A 23,140-nucleotide genomic window follows, 5' to 3' on the forward strand; every position below is an offset into this window, starting at 1 on the left:
GGTAATTGGTTGACCTGTCGAAACTTACTCTGGAGGTTTGGCGGTAATAAATGCCGTTTCTGTTGTCGTCAGTCAGGAAGTTGATGCCTTGACAGTATTGTCGTCTCCTTTACCACTAACGAACGAAGAATGGGCTACCAGGAAGATTCTGCTTGAAAAAGACGTCCCCGATGCTATAATCTCGGACATATGGTTATTCCGGCGCCGAGTATAAATGAACTTAAAACACACACACACACACACTTTTGTTGAAAACAAAACAAAAAAAACAACAACACATTTTCTGTAGTATTTTTTCAAGTGTTGTAAAATGAATACGAAATTCGTCTTATGCAGCCAATTATTTTTAGAACACAAACATATAAGTTCTTTTTATTTATTATTATTTTTTTTAAAGCTTCTTATTCTTTAATATTTTCATGTATCTCATAATCTGTATTGAAAATTTTATTACACATGGACTATCAAATTATGATTCGTTGCCCTAGAATGGAATAAACTTTCTAATTACACAATGCGGGGTCATTCATTTGATTGAAGACTGATCTTTGCGTCTTTCTCTGAAATACTATTTCCCTTGTTAAAACATATTTGACCACATATTTCTGTCATTTAACTCTTCACTTTACTTCCGATTTTTGTTTACCGAAACACATGTTTCTATTTGTGTTTTCTATTCGAATCTATAATCAGTTTAATGGGATCACCGACGGGTAAACGACTACTAGGTATTTTTGTCATGTTTTTTACCCCAAATATTTGAATGTTTCTATTAGGATTAAAATGAGCGTAGATAACTTAACAACTGGTTGTATAAATCCCTGACCTGTCAGGCGCGTAACTGCATATACGCGAGTACGCAGCTGAATCCACATTATTTTGACCAAAAAAAATATCATTAACGAGTTTGCGGCCAGTAAAGGCCGCAAGTTAGACTTGCTGTGAAATGTAGACTAGTTGAAATAAACGAAAGTAAAGCTATTCATCTCCATTTTTATGCTAAAATAAATGGATTTTCGTTGGTCAAGAAAGCTCTCCGGAGGCCCCAAAACGCATCAAATTGCACCATTTATTTCAAAATTTTCAGGGGGGCATGCCCCCTGACCCCCCTAGATTATTTTGAATCCACATTCTTTATAGGCTAGCTACGCGCCTGCCTGTCTAATTCTAATTATGAGATCACTGGATATATTAAGACTTTCACTACAAAATATTCTTAAACAAAAGAGCACATGTTTTAATTTATTCCTATACAAATAAAAGATCAGAGTAGGGATCTGTCAATTGCCAGACATATTTTTAAAAGATACTTTTATGTTAAAAGTTTGATTAATGAATTATGTAATATGAAAATATAAGTATTGCTTTTTTTATTTTGCTAATATAAAATGTAATCTTGCGGTGAAATTTTGTTGAAGAGTCCTTACGGATTTTGTAGTTAAATAGTTTTTTTCGGCGATACATGGTTTAAGAATATAATGTTTTCAACCTATATGTTCATCACCATCAGTGAATTTTTATTTGTTTGGGTCGTCAGACCAAACAAATAATGGTAGCGAAATTTCAGAGTCTAATGTTGTTAATTGCAAATGCCGAAAGTAGTCCACTTTTTTGAAGCGGTTACTTCCCTTTTGTATGTACACTAAAGCCGAAAAATTCAGGGGAGATCACTGCGTAAAGATGGTCAAAGACAGGCGCATCAATTTTCAAGCAAAGTAATTCCCGAATGGTCGAAGATTTCTAATATTGTTTTATTGTATTTTCTGATCGAAAATAACTAAATACAAAGCGGACATTCAATCTCTGACACAGAAGTTTACGACAAACCTAACAACAAGTAGTTCTCAAAACAGCTTAAAACTAGCGATTTAAAAGAAAGAAATATTTTATTTTGTTACAAGTATCCAACAAATTACAACGCATTTAAAGTTAAACAATAGCGTTGGCTTATAGAATTGTCAATAATTGCACAATCACAAATTACGCGGATGAATATGATTTTATCAATGAAAATACTATTTATTACCGAATACTACACACACCGAGTAGTGGAATATATAGATTCTACATGTCGGACTGTTTCGGCGAGAGGATTTTCGCTAAAATATTTACTTCAATTTTAAACAACAGGTTTACCCTGAACAAAATACCTCGAAATTAATAAGGATTACAAACCCGAAATGCAATGGAAGTTCTAAATTTAGAATGACTAGATATTATTCAGACTTTCCATGTATAACTTCTCCGTGGTACAGTGGTAACGCGCTCGCTTATTGGGTGAGAGGTCTCGATTTCGAATCCCAATCGAGGAAACTTTTTTTTTTGTTAAATTCTTTTTTAAGTGTTTTTGTTAAGGAAGTAGCCATGATATGCAAGGATAAAGTGTGGCTGTCGAAAAAAATGAACATAAATGATTTTTTGATGCAACTCTAGTTATGCAGAATTCCGTATGTATCAAACTCTGGTGCCTTGCAAAATGAATTATAATACATAAAAAAAAACCTATACAGGAAAATGCATACAGATATACAGTACGATTTAGATTGCAAAGATCAGAAAATACCACAGAACTTGCAGCCCTTTGATTCTTTATAAATATAAATGCTTATAGTAAGCTCCAGGATTATTTACATCTGTGTTAAACAACAGTTAAAGTCGTTACAAGCCCAAATTTAGAATAATATGGTTTTCTTCAGCCCGTTCACATATAAATTCACCGTGGCTGAAGGGTTTTCGGGCTCGCTTAGGAAGCGATAGGTCTGGAGTTCAAATCCCAGTAAAGGTAACTCATTTTTTTTTCAAATTGTTGAGGTCAAATAAACATTGGATTGAATATCAGTGTTGCAATTAGTCTTATAGCCAATTTACTACAATTAAAACGCTGGAAAGCATTGGTGGCACTATACATATAATCTCACAACCTGCACCTTTCTTACATTCTGAGACCCAAACAAATTCAGCGCCTTCTGTGCTTTGATTAGTTAAATGTATGCAAAATATTTACTAACAGCTATATGATATAGCGGTTTATGAGCGTTTTCCGCGTACAGCCTCCTAGGGTGTACTAATAAGTTAGTTTTCCTTAGTTATCACGCAAGCATGATCCATGTCTCTGATGTAAGCGACAGTTTACCATTATTTGTCTTTAAAAAATATTAAGGACTATTAATGGTTTATAACAACAAAAGAACATGCATGATATTGAGACTACGGTTTGCAACGTTCTACTTAATGACCCGTCATAAACAGTTGGTCGCTGCGTAGTAATTTGAAAATTGTTATCAAAGATAATAAAGAATATTTGCCACCTTATTAAAGCATTTACCTATAAATTTTCATTTATGCTTTTTGTTTAAAAAAATATTGATAAAGTTATTATATAGAAGGGATTTCATACCAGAACTATTTATTACCAACGTACGTATGCGTAAACCTGATTACCGCGGCAGTATGACGTCACGGAGTAGTGATTTTGAAAAAATAACAAACAAAAATCAAGAATTTTTTCAGAGAATTATTATCTGATATGAAATAAAAGAATGAAAATATTTTCATATTGTAAATGTCTTTGATGAGTGATCAGTCAGCTTAGAAAAAATCAAGGTTCTATTTTTTGACCTGATTACCGCGGCAGTAAGATTTGACCGATGGTAATTACATTGGGGAGGCATAGCCTCCCCAAAAATGACCGATGTTAATCTCACGAGCTTTACTATAAACAGTGTGGAAAAAACAAGTATATTTACGTTTTATAGCGCTTAAAGTTATATCAACATTCGTGAATGGAAATTGTTTAGATGGCATTAATTAGAAGTGTTACATATATTGTAACGCTTTTTTATGAGTTATCAATATATGTATTTATTTTGTTACTAAACTTAACATTGACGAATATAATAATAATTTATTGTAATGTATTGTCAAAGAATGAACCACATTAACTTGAAATGACGTCTTAAATACTTGTTGATTTTTTAATTGTTCAGAGAGAAGGCGATATTGAAAGTTAAAGGGACTCGACTGAGGTTTTTAAACATGACTGGACTTGAAATAGTTTTCAAGGATGTGAATACCATTTTAATGTCGGGCTAAATAAGAAACATATGTGCAAATTTTCAGATCACTCCATCACTCCCTTTTGTCAGAATAATATTTTTAATGGGGCAAAATGGCCCGAAATTGAAGCGTTGTGAATCGGGCTAAGAATCACACGAAAAACGATTTTCAACCTTTCTTGCAGTTTATTTCAATTTTAGTGCCTTACTTCATCTATAAAAAAATTTCAAATTTTATGTTTTAGGCTTTTTTTTGACGTCAGTGAAGCTAAGTTTTTGTTATTTTGTACGATGCTATACCGTTATTTAATATATATACACGTGACATCACATGGTGGTATAACTTTCATCCTTAAAATGAATATCATCCGGTCAATAATTTTTTTGTAGTATTCCCCATGGGCGAGTAATCTTCACAGACTTAAGAAAACATAATGTTCTAGTTCTCTCCCCTGACCGCACTGTTTTACTATATTAAAATGTTGGTGAAATGAATGTCACTCAGGGTTTAAATTGGGTATCATTCCAGTTCTCGGGTTGCTAATATGCACTATTATCCTAAAAGACATGTGTTATTTTTATAGTGTAACCTTCATCATAAAATACGGAATTCCATATACGACAGCTACAGTGAGTTGGCCAATAACGGATCACTAGTGACACTTTTAGTGTTTATGAACGAATGATTTTTAAATTCTTAAATAAATGTATGTAGATTTGAAGTATTTTTATTCCTCTTTTACTGTATACTTCTTGTGAATTTGTATTTTGAATGCATCATGGTGCATTTACCTTTTTCAAATATCTAGTAAACATGCCAATAACGGGTCAAATAAGCCATTAGCGGATCACGTGACATACGAATGGGGGATTGTCTCAAAACACGAATTTTCTGTCAAATTTGTCCTGAAGAAAGAAAATATTGCACAAATATATGTCACCCCTGAATATCAGAGTGTAAAGGGTACCACTAAGTAAAGAATTCAAGAGACAACTTGAATGATTGTGGTTAACATAGTAATGTTCTGATTGTAATAGTGAACTAGATAACTGCTCTCAATGATTTGTGTAGGCAACAACCACAAGACAAATGGTTGACATTAAATTTTTTCAGGATTACAGGGGTCAAAGCAGCTCATGAAAGCACCTTCTATGTAAAACTTGATTCAAGTTACTGTAACCTTAATGTGTTGTTGTTGTTGTTGTTGTTGTTGTTGTGAAACAAAAGCTAAAAGTACAATACCTAGAAATTTTCATGTTCTTCTATGTCCGTGGTCAGTATGATTAGGATATTTTAAAAGAATAACAAACAAAATTTTCAACATATACTGCTTTACTCCTCCTTAGAAAAATCTGCAATAAAAAATGAACAAAATCATAACAAAATACAAGTACTTCTGACTATCATTCATAAAAGGCAATGTAATAATAATTCTGATTGTGCAGACAAATGGATATGAACTTCTATGTCACAATTAATTGTTATTAAACAGTAGCAACAGCTTCAAAAATATGTAATTTAAGTAAAAAAGATTTCTTTATTGTTATATGCAACAGACATGTGACTGAAAAATTGTATTTTTGTTGGGTTTGACGTTACACCAACACAATTTTAGGTCAAAGGCTGGACTTCTGTGTACATTTTTTTTCTTTTCCTTTAGCCTTTGAAAGCATCGAAATCTGAAACAATAAAACAAATAAATATTGAGCTAGCATGTATTCATTAAGTATAATTTTACTATTTAATACTTTGACCCATTCTGCAAATGTCTTTGTTAGCATATGAAACAAGAGCTGTCACAGGAGACAGCTCCACTCGACTAATCAATTACTGGATGCAATATTTAAAGGAAGACAAGACTATGGACAAAATATCATATAAATATATTTCTGTATCAACATCAAGAATCCACGTATTTTTATAAGTTCAATATTTTAAATTACAGAAATATTCATTTCAGAGTAACAAATTTATCACATGTGATGTTGGTGATAATAAGTAACGTAGATGCCTTGAGAAATGAAGAAAATGGAGAAGTAATAACATAATTTAGTTTTATTAAATTTTTAACAAAATTTTAAGTTAAAGCCTAGTCTTAAAATATACTAAATACATTTGAAGTCACATAATCTGTAGGAATAATTCTGTAAAAAGTCTTTCACAAATCATGTTGGCGATGATATTAAGGAACACACGGGTATATTTGAAGTTTGAAGTGGATACATTAAGAAATAAAGAAGTTGCAGTAAAAAAATAATATTTATAATGAAAAATCTTAATCCAAGGGGAGATAATTATGGAAATAGTTTTGTCAGGGTTATCAATCTTGTCACATAAGATGTGGTTGATGATAAGGAACATTATGATTTGAAGTTTGAAGTTGATGCTTTAAGAAAAACAATGTATATGTAAAAAATATTTTACTGTAAACTTACTGCACAAAAATCTTAAACTGAAATCAGGACACAGACGCTGGGTGTGAGGACAAGTCTCAATATATAAATAGCTGAATATGAAAAAATATGTTCTTTGTATCTGATGTATTTAATAACTATAATTTATGATGTTATATGTAGTCTGGAAAAAACTGGATACCTACGTACATGTAGCCTGGAACAGTATTTAACTGTTGCAGCTGTTTATACTGCATAAAATACGTTTTTTGGCATGGAGTGCATAATTCAGTTGTAATATTAACATAAATCATTTTAACTTTATATTATTTATTTATTTATTTAGTCTACAAACTAAAATTAAAAAAAAAATTCTATTACAGGTTGTATAACTTTGAGGCGGACCCTTCCTATAAAATTGCATGATCCGCTTTTGGACAACTCGGTGCAATTCATTTGAATAGCGCTATCAAAATAATTCCTCAAGTATTTTTTAAACGTTTATTGATGCAGGTAGTTAACATATTGGGCATCAAATATCTACCAGCTTTGATCCAATATCTTTCGAGTTTTTATGATAAAATAGGCAACAATTTTAAATTTGTGTTGTCAACGGCGCTAAATTTCACGAGAAACGGAAAAACTTGGTTAAGCATCTGAGTGAATCAGATATGAATTACACGGATGTTTACATTTTTTTCCCGCTGTCAAGTAGCTAACATCCTAATGCACATGCCTGTTAGGTAAAAACATTTTTAAGCTCAAAACTGTTAGAAGAATATTTCGTTAAATTACTGACTGATCCGTTATTGGCTATGATCCGCTATTGGCTAACTCACCGTACCCCGTTTAAATGCCTGAAAAATGCCATCCTTCTTCCAATGTGTTGATATTTTACAATGGGGGACCTTTTGAAACAATATAGGTCAAAGAATTACTCTGTATCATAGATGAAAGCTTGGCCAATAAAACAATGCAATTCGTTACATTTATATATGTATAATACTCGGGTTACTAAGAAGAAAAATAAATAGATATCTTTCCAGGCATCGGGAACTTTTCACAATCATGGACCTGTGAACAACGGTCCAATATTAGTTAGCGTTTTGAAAATAATGTTAAAAAGTAAAGTTTTGTTCAAAAATATTCTAATAAACAGATATGTCTCATATATATTTAGGCGTTGATTTTCAGATAAAACTATAGAAGTAAAGTCTTGGAAATTTTAAGTGTAGTTGTATAGTCTGATAAACGTACTGGTAGAGTTTACACTCTTCATGGCCCAAATCATGTATGACATCGTTTACTTTTATCTAAAACATCGTTTACTTTTATCTAAAAAGTTAATACATTGTTTTAGTGATTGTAGACCGTACATTAATTCTACAGAGCTTTAGACTAGACTCAGGAAAATGTTACTATGACATATTTTAAAATATTCTTCGACATGAGCATGATGAGTCAATAATTGTATTATAATAAGACGATGCATAATCAAATCATTGAAAGATCTTTGAGATACGTGGGCATTAATGACTGCCTCCGTGGTCGAGGGGTTAAAGTCAATGACTTCTAATCCAGTTACCTTCTAGCGTGGGTTCGATCCCCGGAAGATGCTTTGGTAGTTTAGCACGGAGGAAGGTAGTCTAGTACTGGTGTAACTCTCCAGGAACGATGGTTAGGAAACTACCCGCCTATATGACTGAAATACAGTTTTACTGTTTGGAAAAGGCGTAAAATGAAACAAACAAACAAACGTGGGCATTATTTATACAAAATAATGTTAGTATAATTATGATGGACCGCGGCATCCGTTATTTGAGTCCATGTAATGCCTTCAACATAGAATGTCTTAGATTTGCACAAATGCTATATGTTACAGTCTGATTTAGAACTAGTGAATGTATTAAATAACCACAGGAAATGAAAACAGACTAACCTATCTATATATGTATATACAATCAAAATTTAGTGGTGTTTCATGTAGAATTCTCGCATTCTTCTATGTACGTATATTGATTTACATACAGAACTGTATATGTATGGCAATGTAAGGGATAGAAACGCAGATTGTTAATGCAGAAATGGTATCATTGCTTTTGATTTAAGTCTTGTGCAAAATGACAAACTATTGTGAAGAAGTATTCAATACATGCTTTATAATAGTGTCAACTTGTTAGTCGTTTATGTATTTATGACATATGCAGAGTACATTTTGTTAATTTTTGATGATTAAAATAAAACGCTTACGTATTTCCTGTCCTTTCAGAATACATAAAGGATATTTGTTTAGTTCAGTGTAAGATCGGAATATATTTCACCGAGTGAGCACCAAAATGTATATTTCACGAGTGGCGCAGCCACGAGTGAAATATGAACTTTTGGTGTTCACAAGGTGAAATATATTTCGATCTTACACTAAACTAAACAAATTTTCTTTTTATTATATGCAAAGAAACGTTTTAAAAAGACATTAAACCTAATTCTGAATTAAAAGCGCGCCAAATAATAATGCAACGTGACGTCATTTACGACGTCACGTCATGAAGTTGGTAACCAGTTCTGTGCACGCTGGTATTTCACTGAAACAACGTAAGAGGCTTAAATTCAAAACAGTGAAATTATCAAAGTGGTAATTTCACTGTTTCAAACAGTGAAATTACCAGTTTTATATCACTGATATATTTCTATAAACCACCTAAAAGCATGTAATAAATTACATGTATATGTTGCAAAATTGCAAATGTTTAATAATAAATTCATTGCATTTTATGTTAAATAAAATAAAACATTCATATTCGCTTGCTGTGTCCATTTGTTAAATTGAAGAATTCTAGCCTATTTTTAGAAAAGATTGTAAGATGTACTTAACATTATTAATAAAAAAACAAACTTCTAACATGTATAACAGGTAGCCATTTCCCGGGGACTCTGTTTAATAAGACCACGGCTTATTTTATTTTACTGTTACATAAGATGACGACGGACGTATCGGTAAAATTACTCGTGTCAAACTCATAAAAAATATACTTAACTTGTATCATAGTTTGGGGACCTTTCTGTTGAAGATGTGTCAGAGTTAAATCTTATACATATACATGCACAGTGCGTTAACTGGAGTGCGGGTATTAGTTACCCGCACTCCAGAGCATGCCCATTGGTTGGCTCATTTTTGCAGGGGTCTACTTATTGTGACGGCAGAGAAAGGGAAAGCGACACGGCAGAGAAAGGGAAAGCGACACGGCAGAGAAAGGGAAAGCGACAGAAATATCATATTCAGATGCTCGTTCATTGGTTGCTTTTTCTGGGGTTTCATATTGTGACAGCAGGGAACACGTTTTCTATGTTTGACTATGATACAAAAGAGAAAGAACATCAAAACACTCGGCAATCTGATTTATAAATCAGATCAGCCTCGTGTTTCGATGCTCTTTCTATTACTAAGTGCAATGTAATATGTACTTCATTCAAATCAATTTCAGTTTATATTTATTTAATACAATGTCTCTCGTTTAGTCTTTAATTTTAGATATTTCTATTTTGTCAGTTTGTTCTTATTGGTCTGTAATGTGTCTTGTCCGTTTAAAGTGAATTCATGCAATTATTGAATACTTAGATACTGTGCGTTCAGGATAATTATTTAGTGACGCGGTGGTCAAGTCCACTATAACGGTGTAAAACAGTTTTTTTATTGTGTTTATCATTTTAAGTCAAGCAGGCTTGCCATATAAATTAAAATATCGACAAATTTACCAACATTACTGTCGGCGTAACGCAGTAGGTAAAGTTGTCTGCTAAATTTCTAGTTACGTATCAATGCAAGACAGCTAGATTCGGTCCCAAAAAATCAGAATAATTATCAATCGAGAAAGAATATCTTCTTTTTTTCTTGTACAGATTGTATGTGCTGCGTTATTGTCTATTAACTTCTCACTTCACTTTTGTTTTTAAATGTTGCCATATTTAGCAAGTTGATGCATACATGTACATACATTGTTTCAACTATAGTTAAGTTGGCACGAACACTTGTGCACTGCAAAAGTACTATGACTACTATATATTACACACTACACGGGATAAAATCATTATTTCCGGAATATATAAATTATTCGATATTATAACAAAACTGCCTTTTTATTCCAATTCAATTGCATCTGATGTAAAAGTAAAAAAAATAGGGAAAGTAAAAAGAAAAAAAGTAAGACAACTTTTGAGGCTCGAACGCATGATAAAAGATTAAATTGTATGGCATCCTATTTACTTTACCAACTTGTCAAATTGTTTTTTGGCTTGCAGCCACGGCTGCAAGCCATTTGTTTTGAATAACTTGTTCCGGTAAGGTGGTTTCCTGTTTCCTATTGTTAGTGCATGATTGAACGGGAAACCAGCTGCAATCGTGCCGATCGCAACTTTTCGGCCTTTTCCGTCACTCTTCGGATTAATGATAATAGCCGATGTAGTTCCGATTGCAATCGTGACAATTCGGGCGATTCCGTCATACTGCGGAATCAGACGAAGTAATATTACGGAAATCTTAAGCTATTTTAATTACTTCGGTAATCCCAGTTTGTTTATATAAATAGGATTTCTATTTTTACTTGATTTATCGGTTTAAACCGTAATAAATTATAAACGAAATTGTTTCGTTTCAATTGTTTTTCAAGACGCAAAAGTTAGTTTCTTTTATAATTGTTTTTTGTCTGTATTAGTTTTATACAATAGAGAATGGTGACTGTAGTAGTATTCTTCAAAGGGTGGTCCTGCTTACCAAATCACGCATGGTCGAGTTATATTTAGATCTACTGAACGCAATTCAACTTCTTGGTGAGGTAATCTAAAAATAGCCCATGCATATCATTAACCTTGCCACGTGCTGATCTACAGATAGCGCATCGTATTTGTGATCGTGTAACATAGTTGATACATGCTTATTAATTGGTACCACGTAACGAAGTATTTTTGTGTATTTACTTGTCTATAAAGCAAACGAATGATTTCTCTGCGAAAAAGGGGAAATGAAATGTGCACACTTGTTTCCCTTCAGTATGAACGTTAGTATTTTTACGATATTAGTTTTATACAATAGAGAATAGATTTCAAATCGTTTTGACAAAAAAAACCAACTAAATAAACCCTTTATGATGTACAAATACCGTAATTCAAAAAAAATTGTGATAATAAATTGAAACCAAAAAAAAACCAAAACAATTTTAAAGGGTTGGGATGAAGGCAAAACTGTGCAAGCCTTTCCTTTTAAAAGGAAACTTTATCTTACCTTGAATCATATTCGCTTTTAAATACATCTATTTAGAGAAAGGTTGTAAACTTTTGTGTACACAAGAAATGCAACGTCACTCTCACATTATCATAGCGGCACAGTACCGTGTTTTACTGGCTTTGTTGTCTTAAGTGTTTTGATCCGTTACGTCTTTGTAACATTCTTTAACATTCTTATCTGTCCTAGTACGTATTAGTTATTGTCTGTTCCGTTTTGTTTTCTATGATAGCTTTTTCTTGTCTGGTTAAGTATTTTCTTGTTCTCTGTTCGTAAAGTGTATTGTTTTGTTTCCGTTCCACGTTTTGTATAGTCTGTGCTATTTAGTGTCTGTAGACTGCTCTATTATATACTGCTCTCCTATATTCTGTAAAGTCTTTTGATCCATTACGTCTTTCCGTTGTATGTTCCGTTCAGTGTTTTACTGTCTGTGTTTGTTAACATATTTTCTTAGTTCTTCTGTTATCGTTCATTGTTCCGTTTCAGTTCGCCTGTATCGTTGATATCCTTGTGCCTTGCCCCGTTAAGTGTGTGTTGTCTGTTCCGTTTCGTGTCTTGTAGTCTGTTCTATTCGTTTGTTCCGTTTCGTGTCTTGCTTGTCGTCTGTTCCATTCGTCCGTCCGTTTCGTGTCTTATCGTCTGTTCCATTCGTCTGTTCCGTTTCGTGTCTTGTCGTCTGTTCCGATCGTCTGTTCCGTTTCGTGTCTTGTAGTCTGTTCCATTCGTCTGTTCCGTTTCGTGTTTTGTCGTCTGTTCCAATCGTCTGTTCCGTTTCGTGTCTGGTCGTCTGTTCCATTCGTCCGTTTCGTGTCTTCTCGTCTGTTCCAATCGTCTGTTCCGTTTCGTGTCTTCTCGTCTGTTCCATTCAGTTCTGGTTTTACCAGTCCCGTAGTCGTTTCATTCTTTCATTGGAGTAGCGGGGGATCGAACTCACGACCCCTTGATTGAAAGGCAGCCAGTGTTACCACTGCACCATAGCGCCCGCTCTGAATAATAACTGTTTTTGAAAGTCCTTTATACATTATTACTTCAATGGCTGACAAAATATATAATTACATTTTAACACCTCTACAAAGGTAGTCATACCACGTGACTTTATTATATAGTCGTCAAAGAGAATATCACTAGATTTAAGTAATATCTTTATAAATAACCTTGCTGTTACTTTAAGATACCCTAGAACTTTAGTGGATGGGTATCCGGAATTTTTAGGTATGTCAGATGGTGTGGAAATCTTCTTGTAGAAATTTCCTATAACCGAGACTGAATTCCGAAAATTTCAAGAGCTGATAGGGTATCGCAAGCACACGTACCAATTTCCCGATTTCAGACATTTAAAGCAAATAAACGGGATATTTTACACAATGAAACGTTTTAAGTTCCATGAGAAACTTGTCATTAATTAAATAAAATGATTTGATCGTTTACACTGCATAGATCAAAGCGCTAAAAGCACTGAATGCAACGATCATAACACAAATTAAAGATATAAACGAATTCGACATGTCATTGTGACATATTTAATAAGTGTCTTATATAGCAATGCAGTTGTGTAATTTAAAGGCTCCCTGAAGGTGCTATATTTTATGCCGAATGTTACAACAGAATTAACCTTTTCATACACAAATTTGCATTTTATTCCCAGTCTGCTTAACATGAATGTTTTACACTGTACAACACTGTACAACAGTATGATCTATTACTTTCCATTTTCCTTTATTTAAATACATTGCTCGTTGACATGCTGCTAGCTTTAAAATATGGCGCACGCTAGTAAAATTTACCTTATTACCTTATCAACTTAAAAACATCTTACCTTATCATCTTAAAAATATATTACCTTATAAACACCACAGAGTGTAATAGAAATAACTGTTTCGGGGTTCCTGGCAGAACAACTTGAAACTTTGAAGCTGGTGAGGAATTATTAAAGACTACTGGTATGCAGCTCAAAGGAGTAATGAGTATTATATAGGGTAATATCCGCCGAAAGTATATGTATCTTGATTACATGTTCATATCTGAAACGTTAGTTTAAACATAGTTTATTACAAACAAACAATGAATTTACAATATATAGATATACGAATGAAAAAGGATTAGAGCCGAAAGCTATAGCTTATAAATGTTTTTTTGTGTTTGTTTTTGTTTGTTTTGGGTTTTACGTCACATCGACACAGTATAGGTCATATCGCGACGTTCCAGCTTTACTGGTGGAGGAAGACCTCAGGTGCCCTTCTGTGCATTGTTTCAGGCACGAACGGGCACCTGAGTCGAAATGTCTTCTCCTATATATTTGTACTACTATGCAGTTAAATTATGACAGTTTTGTAATATTTTTGGAAACAATAAAGTTATTCTTTAACATAGATCTATATGGAATGAAAAAAATTAAAGATTAAGCTAGTGAAACCTTTAAATTTTAACTGGGCGCAAATGTCTTCTTGTGTAGTTATAGGCTGGGGCATGTGTTGTTAATATAGTAACTGGTCAAAAATTATTTTGTTTCATGTGTCATTTCATTTTTTTATTCCCTCCTCCTACTTTTTTTTCTGGAAACATTTGAGATACAAAAAAGTAATAATAAAACAGTGGCCTAATTCCAAGTATTGCTTAATCTTCCTCTCTCTAATACTCAATTTAAAATTGATGAAATATGAAACTTTTTAGATCGTGCACTATTTGGAATATTGTAAACAACATAGCCATGTTGCAACATTCAACATACATACAATTCTTTCCACATATATAACCATCATTTGTGTTCAATTAATTTTGCATGTAACCAATAAATTTTGCATGTAACAATAATATAGATTTATCAATTTGTTTCTTTCTCTAAATCTGTATAATGTTTTTATGTCAGAAAATGTTAAAGGGATGTTCGAAAGGAGCTCGCGATCCGTAAGACCCAAAATTTACACGGGGGTAAATCATAATAAAATTATTTTATTATTTAAAAAACTTTTCTGTTTAGAAAGAGTTAAAAAAGGAAAACAAAATTACTTATTTTCTTGTTATTAAATCCCTATCATAATAAAATACTTTCCCTTTGTCTTAAATCGACATAAGAAAAAGTGCAAAAATGAAAATATTAGTTTCCATATTTCTTTCTGAAATATGGATACTATTCAAAATGGAAGAAAATGAATCTTATACCGGCTGTCGTTACAGACCGGAATATCTAGCTCTCGGGCAACTGTTTAGCGGAATCTCGGCAGAGACTCGGGCCGAGGTTTCAGCCGTAAGCAGTTTTCCTCGAGCTAAATATTCCGATCTGTACTGGTAGCCGGTGTAAGATCCTTATAATATCAACCATTATTTAAAGTAAAAATTCATTTCTAAAATAATACTTTTCATGTTTCGGAGAAAGAAATTAATACAAAGCAGGAAAAACTTTAAAATATTGTTGTATTTTGCTAATGTTTTCATGTTTGAACATTTTACTTATTCTTACTAATAAATGCAATACTTTGCCTTATCAATGTCTGCTGAAGATTGAACATTGAGTTGGACAATAAGCCTGATGTTATTATATAACAACATTGTAAAACAGAAATAACTTATCATAACTTTAATGTAGTGATTTATTTGTCAGACTACTAGAATAAAATTGGTTTCATAATCAACCTTCAAAGCACATATCTTTGCAGCCTCAACCGATCGATCGATCGATCGATCGATCAATCAATCGATCGATCGATCGATCAATCAATCAATCAATCAATCAATCAATCAATCAATCAATCAATCAATCAATCAATCGTTTTTCTCTTCTAATGCTGAGATCGTGAGTGTTTGTGTCAAAACGGAACAATTCTCTCTAACGCATTATATTGATTTAAAGCTGCATGCCTCCAGATGAGTTCAACAAATTAGTATTCAGTATTTATCACCATGTTTTTACTGCGTGACTGACGCACTGAGTTTTTTTGTGTGTGTGCATATTTTGACATTTATTTGGTTATTTACATAGACTGAACCTACCATTTGCATTATGTCAACTACTTTCCTTGCTCACTTGAAAAAATAAAACTTTTTAATACATTTTTAAAAAAATTCTAATTTGTTACAGAAACATTCCTGTTTTGGTATGCAATTAATTAATTTACGGAACTTGAACGGGTGTAAGTGTATGCTACGATCATGTGATTAAAACTTTCTCAGTTGGAACAACTTTCTGAGCCAATCAAAGAGGCGAATGAAATGCAAGCCAGTGTAGTCTAATCAGCGCACAGCTTTCATATTCTCGAAAGTGAATATTTCCTACTGTTATGAAACCAAATTTCATACGTGATTTTCACGATTTCAAGATAGTATGGAAGTACAACATTGAACACAGCCATGTTATACAGGTTAATATATACCAAAAATGGTGAATCTAATATGCCGCAGAAAGTCCGCCCGAAAAAGAAGTATTGCTTTCTTCGAAGGACGGTTTGATTGGCTGGCTAAAAAAAGCTCTACCGGATGAACAGAGATGATGACGCTCAGATCTTCATGCGAAACATAACACAAGTTATTATACAAGTAAAATGGTTTCCTGCGGAGAACCTTTTTTGATGATATAAAGATATTTCATTTAACTATCTTCAACATTGTTTGGGTGGGTGGATAAATAAACGTTTGTATCAGGAATATAGTTGACAATAATCGATCAATATAGAAGAAGGTCTTTGGAAACTGGTGACCGTTAATGACTGGAGAAGGTCGAACATAAAACAATTATTTCTTTTTAAGAAAATGATTAAATAGGCCTACAATTTTATGAATAATTCCGAGCAAAAAAAAAGCAAACACACAAGTTTTCGCAGAAAACATCTCTAATTATTATGGCAGATGCCACTACGAATATTTTAATTTTGTAGATTTTCAGTATAAACAATTTATTGTTTGTAAAATTTTGAGATACATATTAAAGAAACATTGATAATTTTCAAACACATCATTCAAGTTTTTCCACCTTTAACGGTATTATAATTATAGAAAATTAAAAATATCACGTAATAGTTTTTTGTTCTTAATTAGGTGTAATTCTGACTTATTCTCTAGAGGATTATCCGTAACGTACCGGCAAACGGTATTTAGCCAGGTTTTCGAAAAGGTCAATTAACCAATCATGTACGGTTTATAGATCACATGCTCCTCCATGTACCGAAAACAGGTCACGTGCTCCTCCATGCCTCAAAAGTTAAACGCGTACCAATACCCTGCGGTCTCCAGACCGCAGGGAATAATCTAAATATAGCTGCAATCTCATTGGTCCAAACAGTAGTCAACATAACTCATATTCAATGGGTGTAGTATCATATTCACTTGCTATATTGGATTTTCCCAGTCTAAAAATAGATTGAGACTCGTTTATCGTAGACTGTTAATTACGCGTGAGTTTTAAAAAAATAATGGTTGCATTTTGTTCTTAATGGTATATTTCTCGATTTAAATATCTTTGCTTTACTATTATAGTTAAAAGTTACAGCGCAATATTCACCAGCAGAAAGTCATATTGACCGAGGCTATCGCCTCGGTTAATATGTCATCTGCCGGTGAATATAACATCATATTCAATGGCACACTAGTCAATAATTGTATAATATACAGAACCCTGAAAGAAAACATTATGTTTTCTAGTAAAAATATGTGTTTTGAAATGTTATTTGTGTAAGAAGGTATATTGAATCATGATTAATGTATTAAGCTAATGAAAACTATATTGTTGACCGATTTATCAATTAAGGACATTTACAATGAATAAACTGGAGTGGTTTATTCTCAAAATTATGTCCTTACACTTTGTGGTTTTGATAAAATGAAGAGGTCCACTATCACTAAATTGACACGATAAGATTGTAAAGTTAACTTTTTTCCAAAAATGGCAAACTCGCACGAACACGTAAAACACTCAAGTAATACGAAAGACCGTTGGTGACATTTCAACTTTTCGAACCCTCGAGTTCATCTTCACGAATTCACAATTTTAACTTCATGAATTCACGATTCTAACATACAGAATTCACGTTTTCATGATTTCAAGTTCGTGATAATGAAATCTTGAATTCAGCGAAATTGAAATAGAGAAGCTCAAAATATTGAATTGATGAAGTTAAAATCGTGATTTCGTGAAGTTAAAATCGGAAATTCGTGAATTCGTGAAGTTAAAATTTGGAAATTGGGAATTCGTGAAATTGAAATCGGGAATTTTGGATTCGTGAAGTTGAAATCGTGAAGTTCAGAACGGGAATTCCGTGAAGTGGAAATGGTGAATTCATGAAGTTGAAATCGTGAATTCATGAAGTTGAAATCGTAAATTCCTGAAGTTGAAATCGTAAATTCATGGAGTGGAAATTTTGAATTCCGTATGTTGAAAACCTAAATTCACGAAGGTAAAATTGTGAATTCACGAGGATGAAATAGGTCATCCATAAAGTTGAAATGCCCCCACAGGTCTTTCGTACAGAATTGATGATAGCAGTTATTAGAAATGACGATAACGAGATTATGTTGAAAACGCTGAGATACGACTTGTTATGACAGTCTCCTGTTTGTTTTCGTTTCCTTTATTTCTATTTTCAACAAAAAGCAGAGACAGATTTACAATAAAATAAACATTTTTTAGGTGTCGTCGCTTTTGCCTTCGGTCTGTTACGGATCTTTTGTGCATTTTCTGTGCGAATAGTCAAATACACACGAAACAAAGCACGAATATAGCGACTAAGTTGTATTTTTGCATTTTCGACGTATTTCGACTGGCCATTTAAAGAATGATATAAGTTATACAAAGACTAAAGCGCTATTGAAAGTCTATAAAAGAAGTTGAGAGTCGGAGAGTCCTAAGACAAACGTTCTACTACGTTGCACTCAAACTAGTTTGAACAAACCTTAACTAATTAATAAATTATTTTTAAAGGCATGTACAGTCACTTTGATGACAATAATTCTCAAAATAAAAGGAAATAATTAGAGAAATTTTTTTTTGTAAAACTGCAACCCCAGATAGCTGAAACACAGATCACGTTCATGAACAAGCCCAATCCGGACCTGAAACCGCAGCACACCCACTGATTTCCTGATAAAAGATGACAGTGCCTTGTACGATACTGAGTCAAGTAGTGAGCTGCAGATTACGACACGTCAGGAGGCGGACTGTCCACTATGTGTATACTGCGGGACAAAAGAAGCTTTAATCGTTTAAATGCGCACGACGGCACGTACGCGCAGGCATGAACGCACAACCACGCTCAAAAATGGAAATCTATAAAAAAATCTGTTTTTTTCTCTCAGGGCAAAAAATGCAATGTATTTTCAAAGTCTTACACACTTACTCGGCAATTCAAAATAAAGTTATGAATGAATCCATTTACTTTCACAGTGTCCATAGCCAAAACGTAAACTGCTATGCTGAAATTTGAGTGTGATTTACAATTGAACCAGCTACACAAATCAGATTTTCTCTAAAGAACTTACAAGAGCGACAAAAGCAACATCAGTTGGTGAAATATGCGGGGGGGGGGGGGGGGGTATGTGCATCATAACCTACCCGCGCGGCAAATGATGCCAAAGATCTGCCGGCACGTCCGTGTTCGGATCACAGGCTGCAATATTTGCTATTCAGAGTGAACATTTTCCTAAAAATGATGACTGGTTTTGCCAAAAATGAAAATGGGCAAGTCCATCTAAGATATTTAGCATTGTTAGGTATTATTGTAAAAGAAGTACAAAATTGGAACACTCATCGATTGGCTTCCATTTAATATATTGATCTTCATCATCATCATCATCATCATCATCATCATCATTATTATCATCATCATCATCATCATCATTATTATCAACATAATCATCAATATCATCAACAAAATCATTATCATCATCACCATCATTAGTATTAACATCATCATCAACAACAACATCAACAACATAAACAACAGTAGAAACAACAGAAACAACAACATTGAAACGTTGCAATAAGTCTGCCAAAGTTTTGTTTTAACTTTCTTGTCAGAAAAAGAAACAACACAAATTAAATGACACGTATTTAATCATGTGCAGTATATGTAATACTATAAAAATGGTGTTTTTTTGGCGACATACGTCATTTAGCTTTTGAAATATTGACTGTGCAGTTTTGTGAAGAGTTAATTCGAAATTCTAAATATGTACTGCATAATAGCACTCATTTTAAGCGGTATTTCTACGCTATTGGACATTGTTGGCCTAGCAATACCTTACTGGTATCATGGAAATGTCAATGGAGTAAGCGTATATTTTGGACTTTGGACACCTGCGGGGCGGGAATGTGTGCCAGCTATGCAGAAGGTAATTTCATTTCATGAAAACACGCATAAGATAAGAAGCGATTTGCCTATTAAATCAAGATATCTTTGAAACAAATGTAAAAATTGGAATAACCAGACTATAAGATGATTAATTCCTTGCATCGTGTGTATTAACAAACTGAAAAAAAAGGTTGCATGAAAAAAGTACTGCTGTACATTTTAACCAATTGTTTATCAAATATATACATATTAACTCTTTCGAAAGAAATACAATTAAATAAATTATTTCTTCAGATGGTATTCGGTAACATGAAACATCCGTCACACGATATCATTCTTTTTACGTATAATATCCATGTGTGATAGACATTTTATATTATAACCTTTTCAAGAATCGACAATAAGATCATGGAAACAATATAATTTTACTGTTGATAAATTTGATAAAATATTTCATAATATATTGCTTTATACTCTTTAAGTAAATTAAAATTGATGCGGGAAAGTTGGCAAGGGTGCTGTTAGATACGCTTTTATTGTCTATATTCTAAAACGTACAAAAGTGTTTACAGACAGAAAAAAATAGATAATATTTTTGTACTATTTTTTTCAAATTCCAAAATATTATGTTTTTCAATTTTAGTGCCAACAGCTATCAGTGCTACACGTGCGCTTGAGATTTTGGGCATGCTGTTACTTATGGCAACCTTTGTATCAGCTGTGTTAAAGCAATTCGTGATGAAAGATAAATTATTTTTAACCAAAATCGGAGCAGCCTGTGCAATATTAGGAGTTATGGTTCATTGTATGCTCAATTAGTAGGTAGGTTCATTGTATGCTCAATTAGGAGGTAGGTTCATTGTATGCCCAATTAGGAGGTAGGTTCATTGTATGCCCAATTAGGAGGTAGGTTCATTGTATGTCCAATTAGGAGGTAGGTTCATTGTATGCCCAATTAGGAGGTAGGTTCATTGTATGCTCAATTAGGAGGTAGGTTCATTGTATGCTCAATTAGGAGGTAGGTTCATTGTTTGTCCAATTAGGAGGAAGGTTCAATAGGAGGAGGTCATTGTATGCTCAATTATGAGGTAGGTTCATTGTATGCTCAATTTGGAGGTAGGTTCATTGTATGCTCAACTTTACAAGTTTGTAAAGATAGTAAAGGAAGAAAAAAAACTTTTTTATGTTGACAAGCAACAGTTGATATTAGGTTTGTCAAACCGCTTGTAATATTTAGGTTGGAAAACAACATGTAAAGCAACATGATACTTTCATTTCGTTATACATGTATGTTAATCATCACTAATAACATGATATTATGTATGTTAACTTATACAACATGACATATTCATTTTGAGCAACAAGATATATTGATTCTTACAGACAAATGGGTCTTTTGCAAAACAAGCCCCCAAAAGATATAGTTAAAGATAAAACAAGTTATTTTTTTTTTTGCTTTTTAAAACAAAGTAAAAACTGGAAAAAATGGGTGCCGTTTTTTTCTCAAAAAAAATTTTTCAAAAAACCCTTTTTTTTTTTTTTTTTAGGGTTTTTTAATTTTTATCATCGGGAAAACTTTTTGGGGTTTTCCCCAAAAAAATGAAACTAAAGGCTGGGGGCCGCCTTGGCAAAAAATTGAAAACTTTAATGCCGGGGGGTTTCCCTCTAATTCGTTTCCCGGGTTTCCCGGCTCTTCCCTGCAGGGGTTTTTAAAAGTTTTCTTGTCCCAAGGGGAAAAAGAAAAAATAAAGGAAAATTTGGTTTACGAAAAATTTTTAAATTAAATTTGTGGTTTAAAAAAATATTTCCCAAAAACCCCCAAAATTTTGGGAATTTTACATTATATTACTTTCAAATTTAAAAAAGCTTAACCCCGGAATAATTTTTGAAAAGGGTTTAAAGAAAAAAAGCCCAAAAATTTTTTAAATTTTTCTTTTTGTTTTGACAAAAAATAAATTTTGTAAACTATAACTTTCCCTGATTTATTTTTTGTTAAAAATAAAAATTGTATGGGCAATATATGCGAAATTTTTAAGTGGGAAATTTATAAGGTTTTGCGTGCAAAAATTTTTTAAAAAAAATTACCCAAAAAAATTTTCGGGTTGTAATATTAAAAAGGGCTACCTAACGTTTTAAATTTTTTGTTTTTAAAAGAAGTTGGGTTTTAAAAATAAAACAAAATTTATAGATGGGCCCCAATTTTTATTTTCTTCTATTTTATAAATAAATCCCCTTAGTTAAAATTACAATAGGGCCCCCCTACACTATCGATATTTTTTTTCTTTTTATATAATAATTTCAAATTTGCCATTTAGAAAAAAACTTTTTTTTTTAACCCTTTTTTTTTGGTTATTTTTATTTTTTGTTTTTTTTTTGAAAATTGATTGGGTTTTTCCTTTTTTAAAAAACCAAAAATTTAAATTTTTTTTTTAATTTTAATTTTTGGGGTTTGAAAAAACTTTTTAAATTTTTAAGGGGGGGCCTGTTTTTTTAGGGCTTAAAAATTTATGTTAATTTTAAGGTTTTTGGAAAATTTTCCCCAATTGGTTTTTTTTGAAAAAAAAAAATAAAAAAAACATAAAAATTTTTGGTTTTTTTTGGAAATTAAAAGGTTTTTTTTATTTGGGGGAAATTAATTTAAAATTTTTCACAAAAAATTTTTTTCGCCCGGTTCCCCCAAGAATTTGGGGGCGGGTGGTTTTTTAAACCCCTTGGGGCCCAAATTTTGGTTTTCGGGTTAAATTTTGGATTCCCAAAAACCCCTAAAATTTCCCCTTTTCCCAAAAAAAAATTTAATGTTTTTGGAATTATTAAAAAAAAATTAAAACCGGGGCACCTTTTTCCCCCCAAATTTTCTTTGCAATTTTTGGGAAACCTTGGGGATTTTTGTTTTTTTTTCCGAAAAAGGTTTTTTGGAAAAAAAAATTTTTTTTTCCCCCCAAAGGGAAAGTTTAGAAATTCAAGGGAAAAAAAAATGGGTAGCAACAATTTTAAGAAATTTGGTTATTTTTAAATAAATTTTGAAAAAAAAATTTAAAAAAACAAATTTTAAAAGTTTTACCCCACAAAAACCCAATTTTTTTGGTTTTTGGGCCCGTTTTCAGGGGGTAAACTTTGGCAGAAAACTTGAAAAGTCGTTT

The 23,140-nt window shown here is 32.6% G+C and overlaps 1 protein-coding gene across 1 annotated transcript; it reads left to right on the forward strand.

Moving 5' to 3' along the window:
* The first annotated feature begins 19,803 nt into the window (after positions 1–19,803).
* On the forward strand, positions 19,804–21,000 carry LOC132754063 (uncharacterized). Its single transcript, XM_060744649.1, has 3 exons — positions 19,804–20,040; positions 20,295–20,304; positions 20,644–21,000. Exons 1-3 carry the CDS (start codon positions 19,879–19,881, stop codon positions 20,817–20,819), a joined length of 348 nt encoding a protein of 115 aa, XP_060600632.1. The 5' UTR covers positions 19,804–19,878; the 3' UTR covers positions 20,820–21,000.
* The last annotated feature ends 2,140 nt before the right edge of the window (positions 21,001–23,140 follow it).

The sequence above is a fragment of the Ruditapes philippinarum genome, unplaced genomic scaffold (assembly GCF_026571515.1).
Source record: "Ruditapes philippinarum isolate M1 unplaced genomic scaffold, ASM2657151v2 ctg4353_1_1_1_1, whole genome shotgun sequence".
In the NCBI taxonomy this organism is placed as follows: Eukaryota; Metazoa; Mollusca; class Bivalvia; order Venerida; family Veneridae; genus Ruditapes; species Ruditapes philippinarum.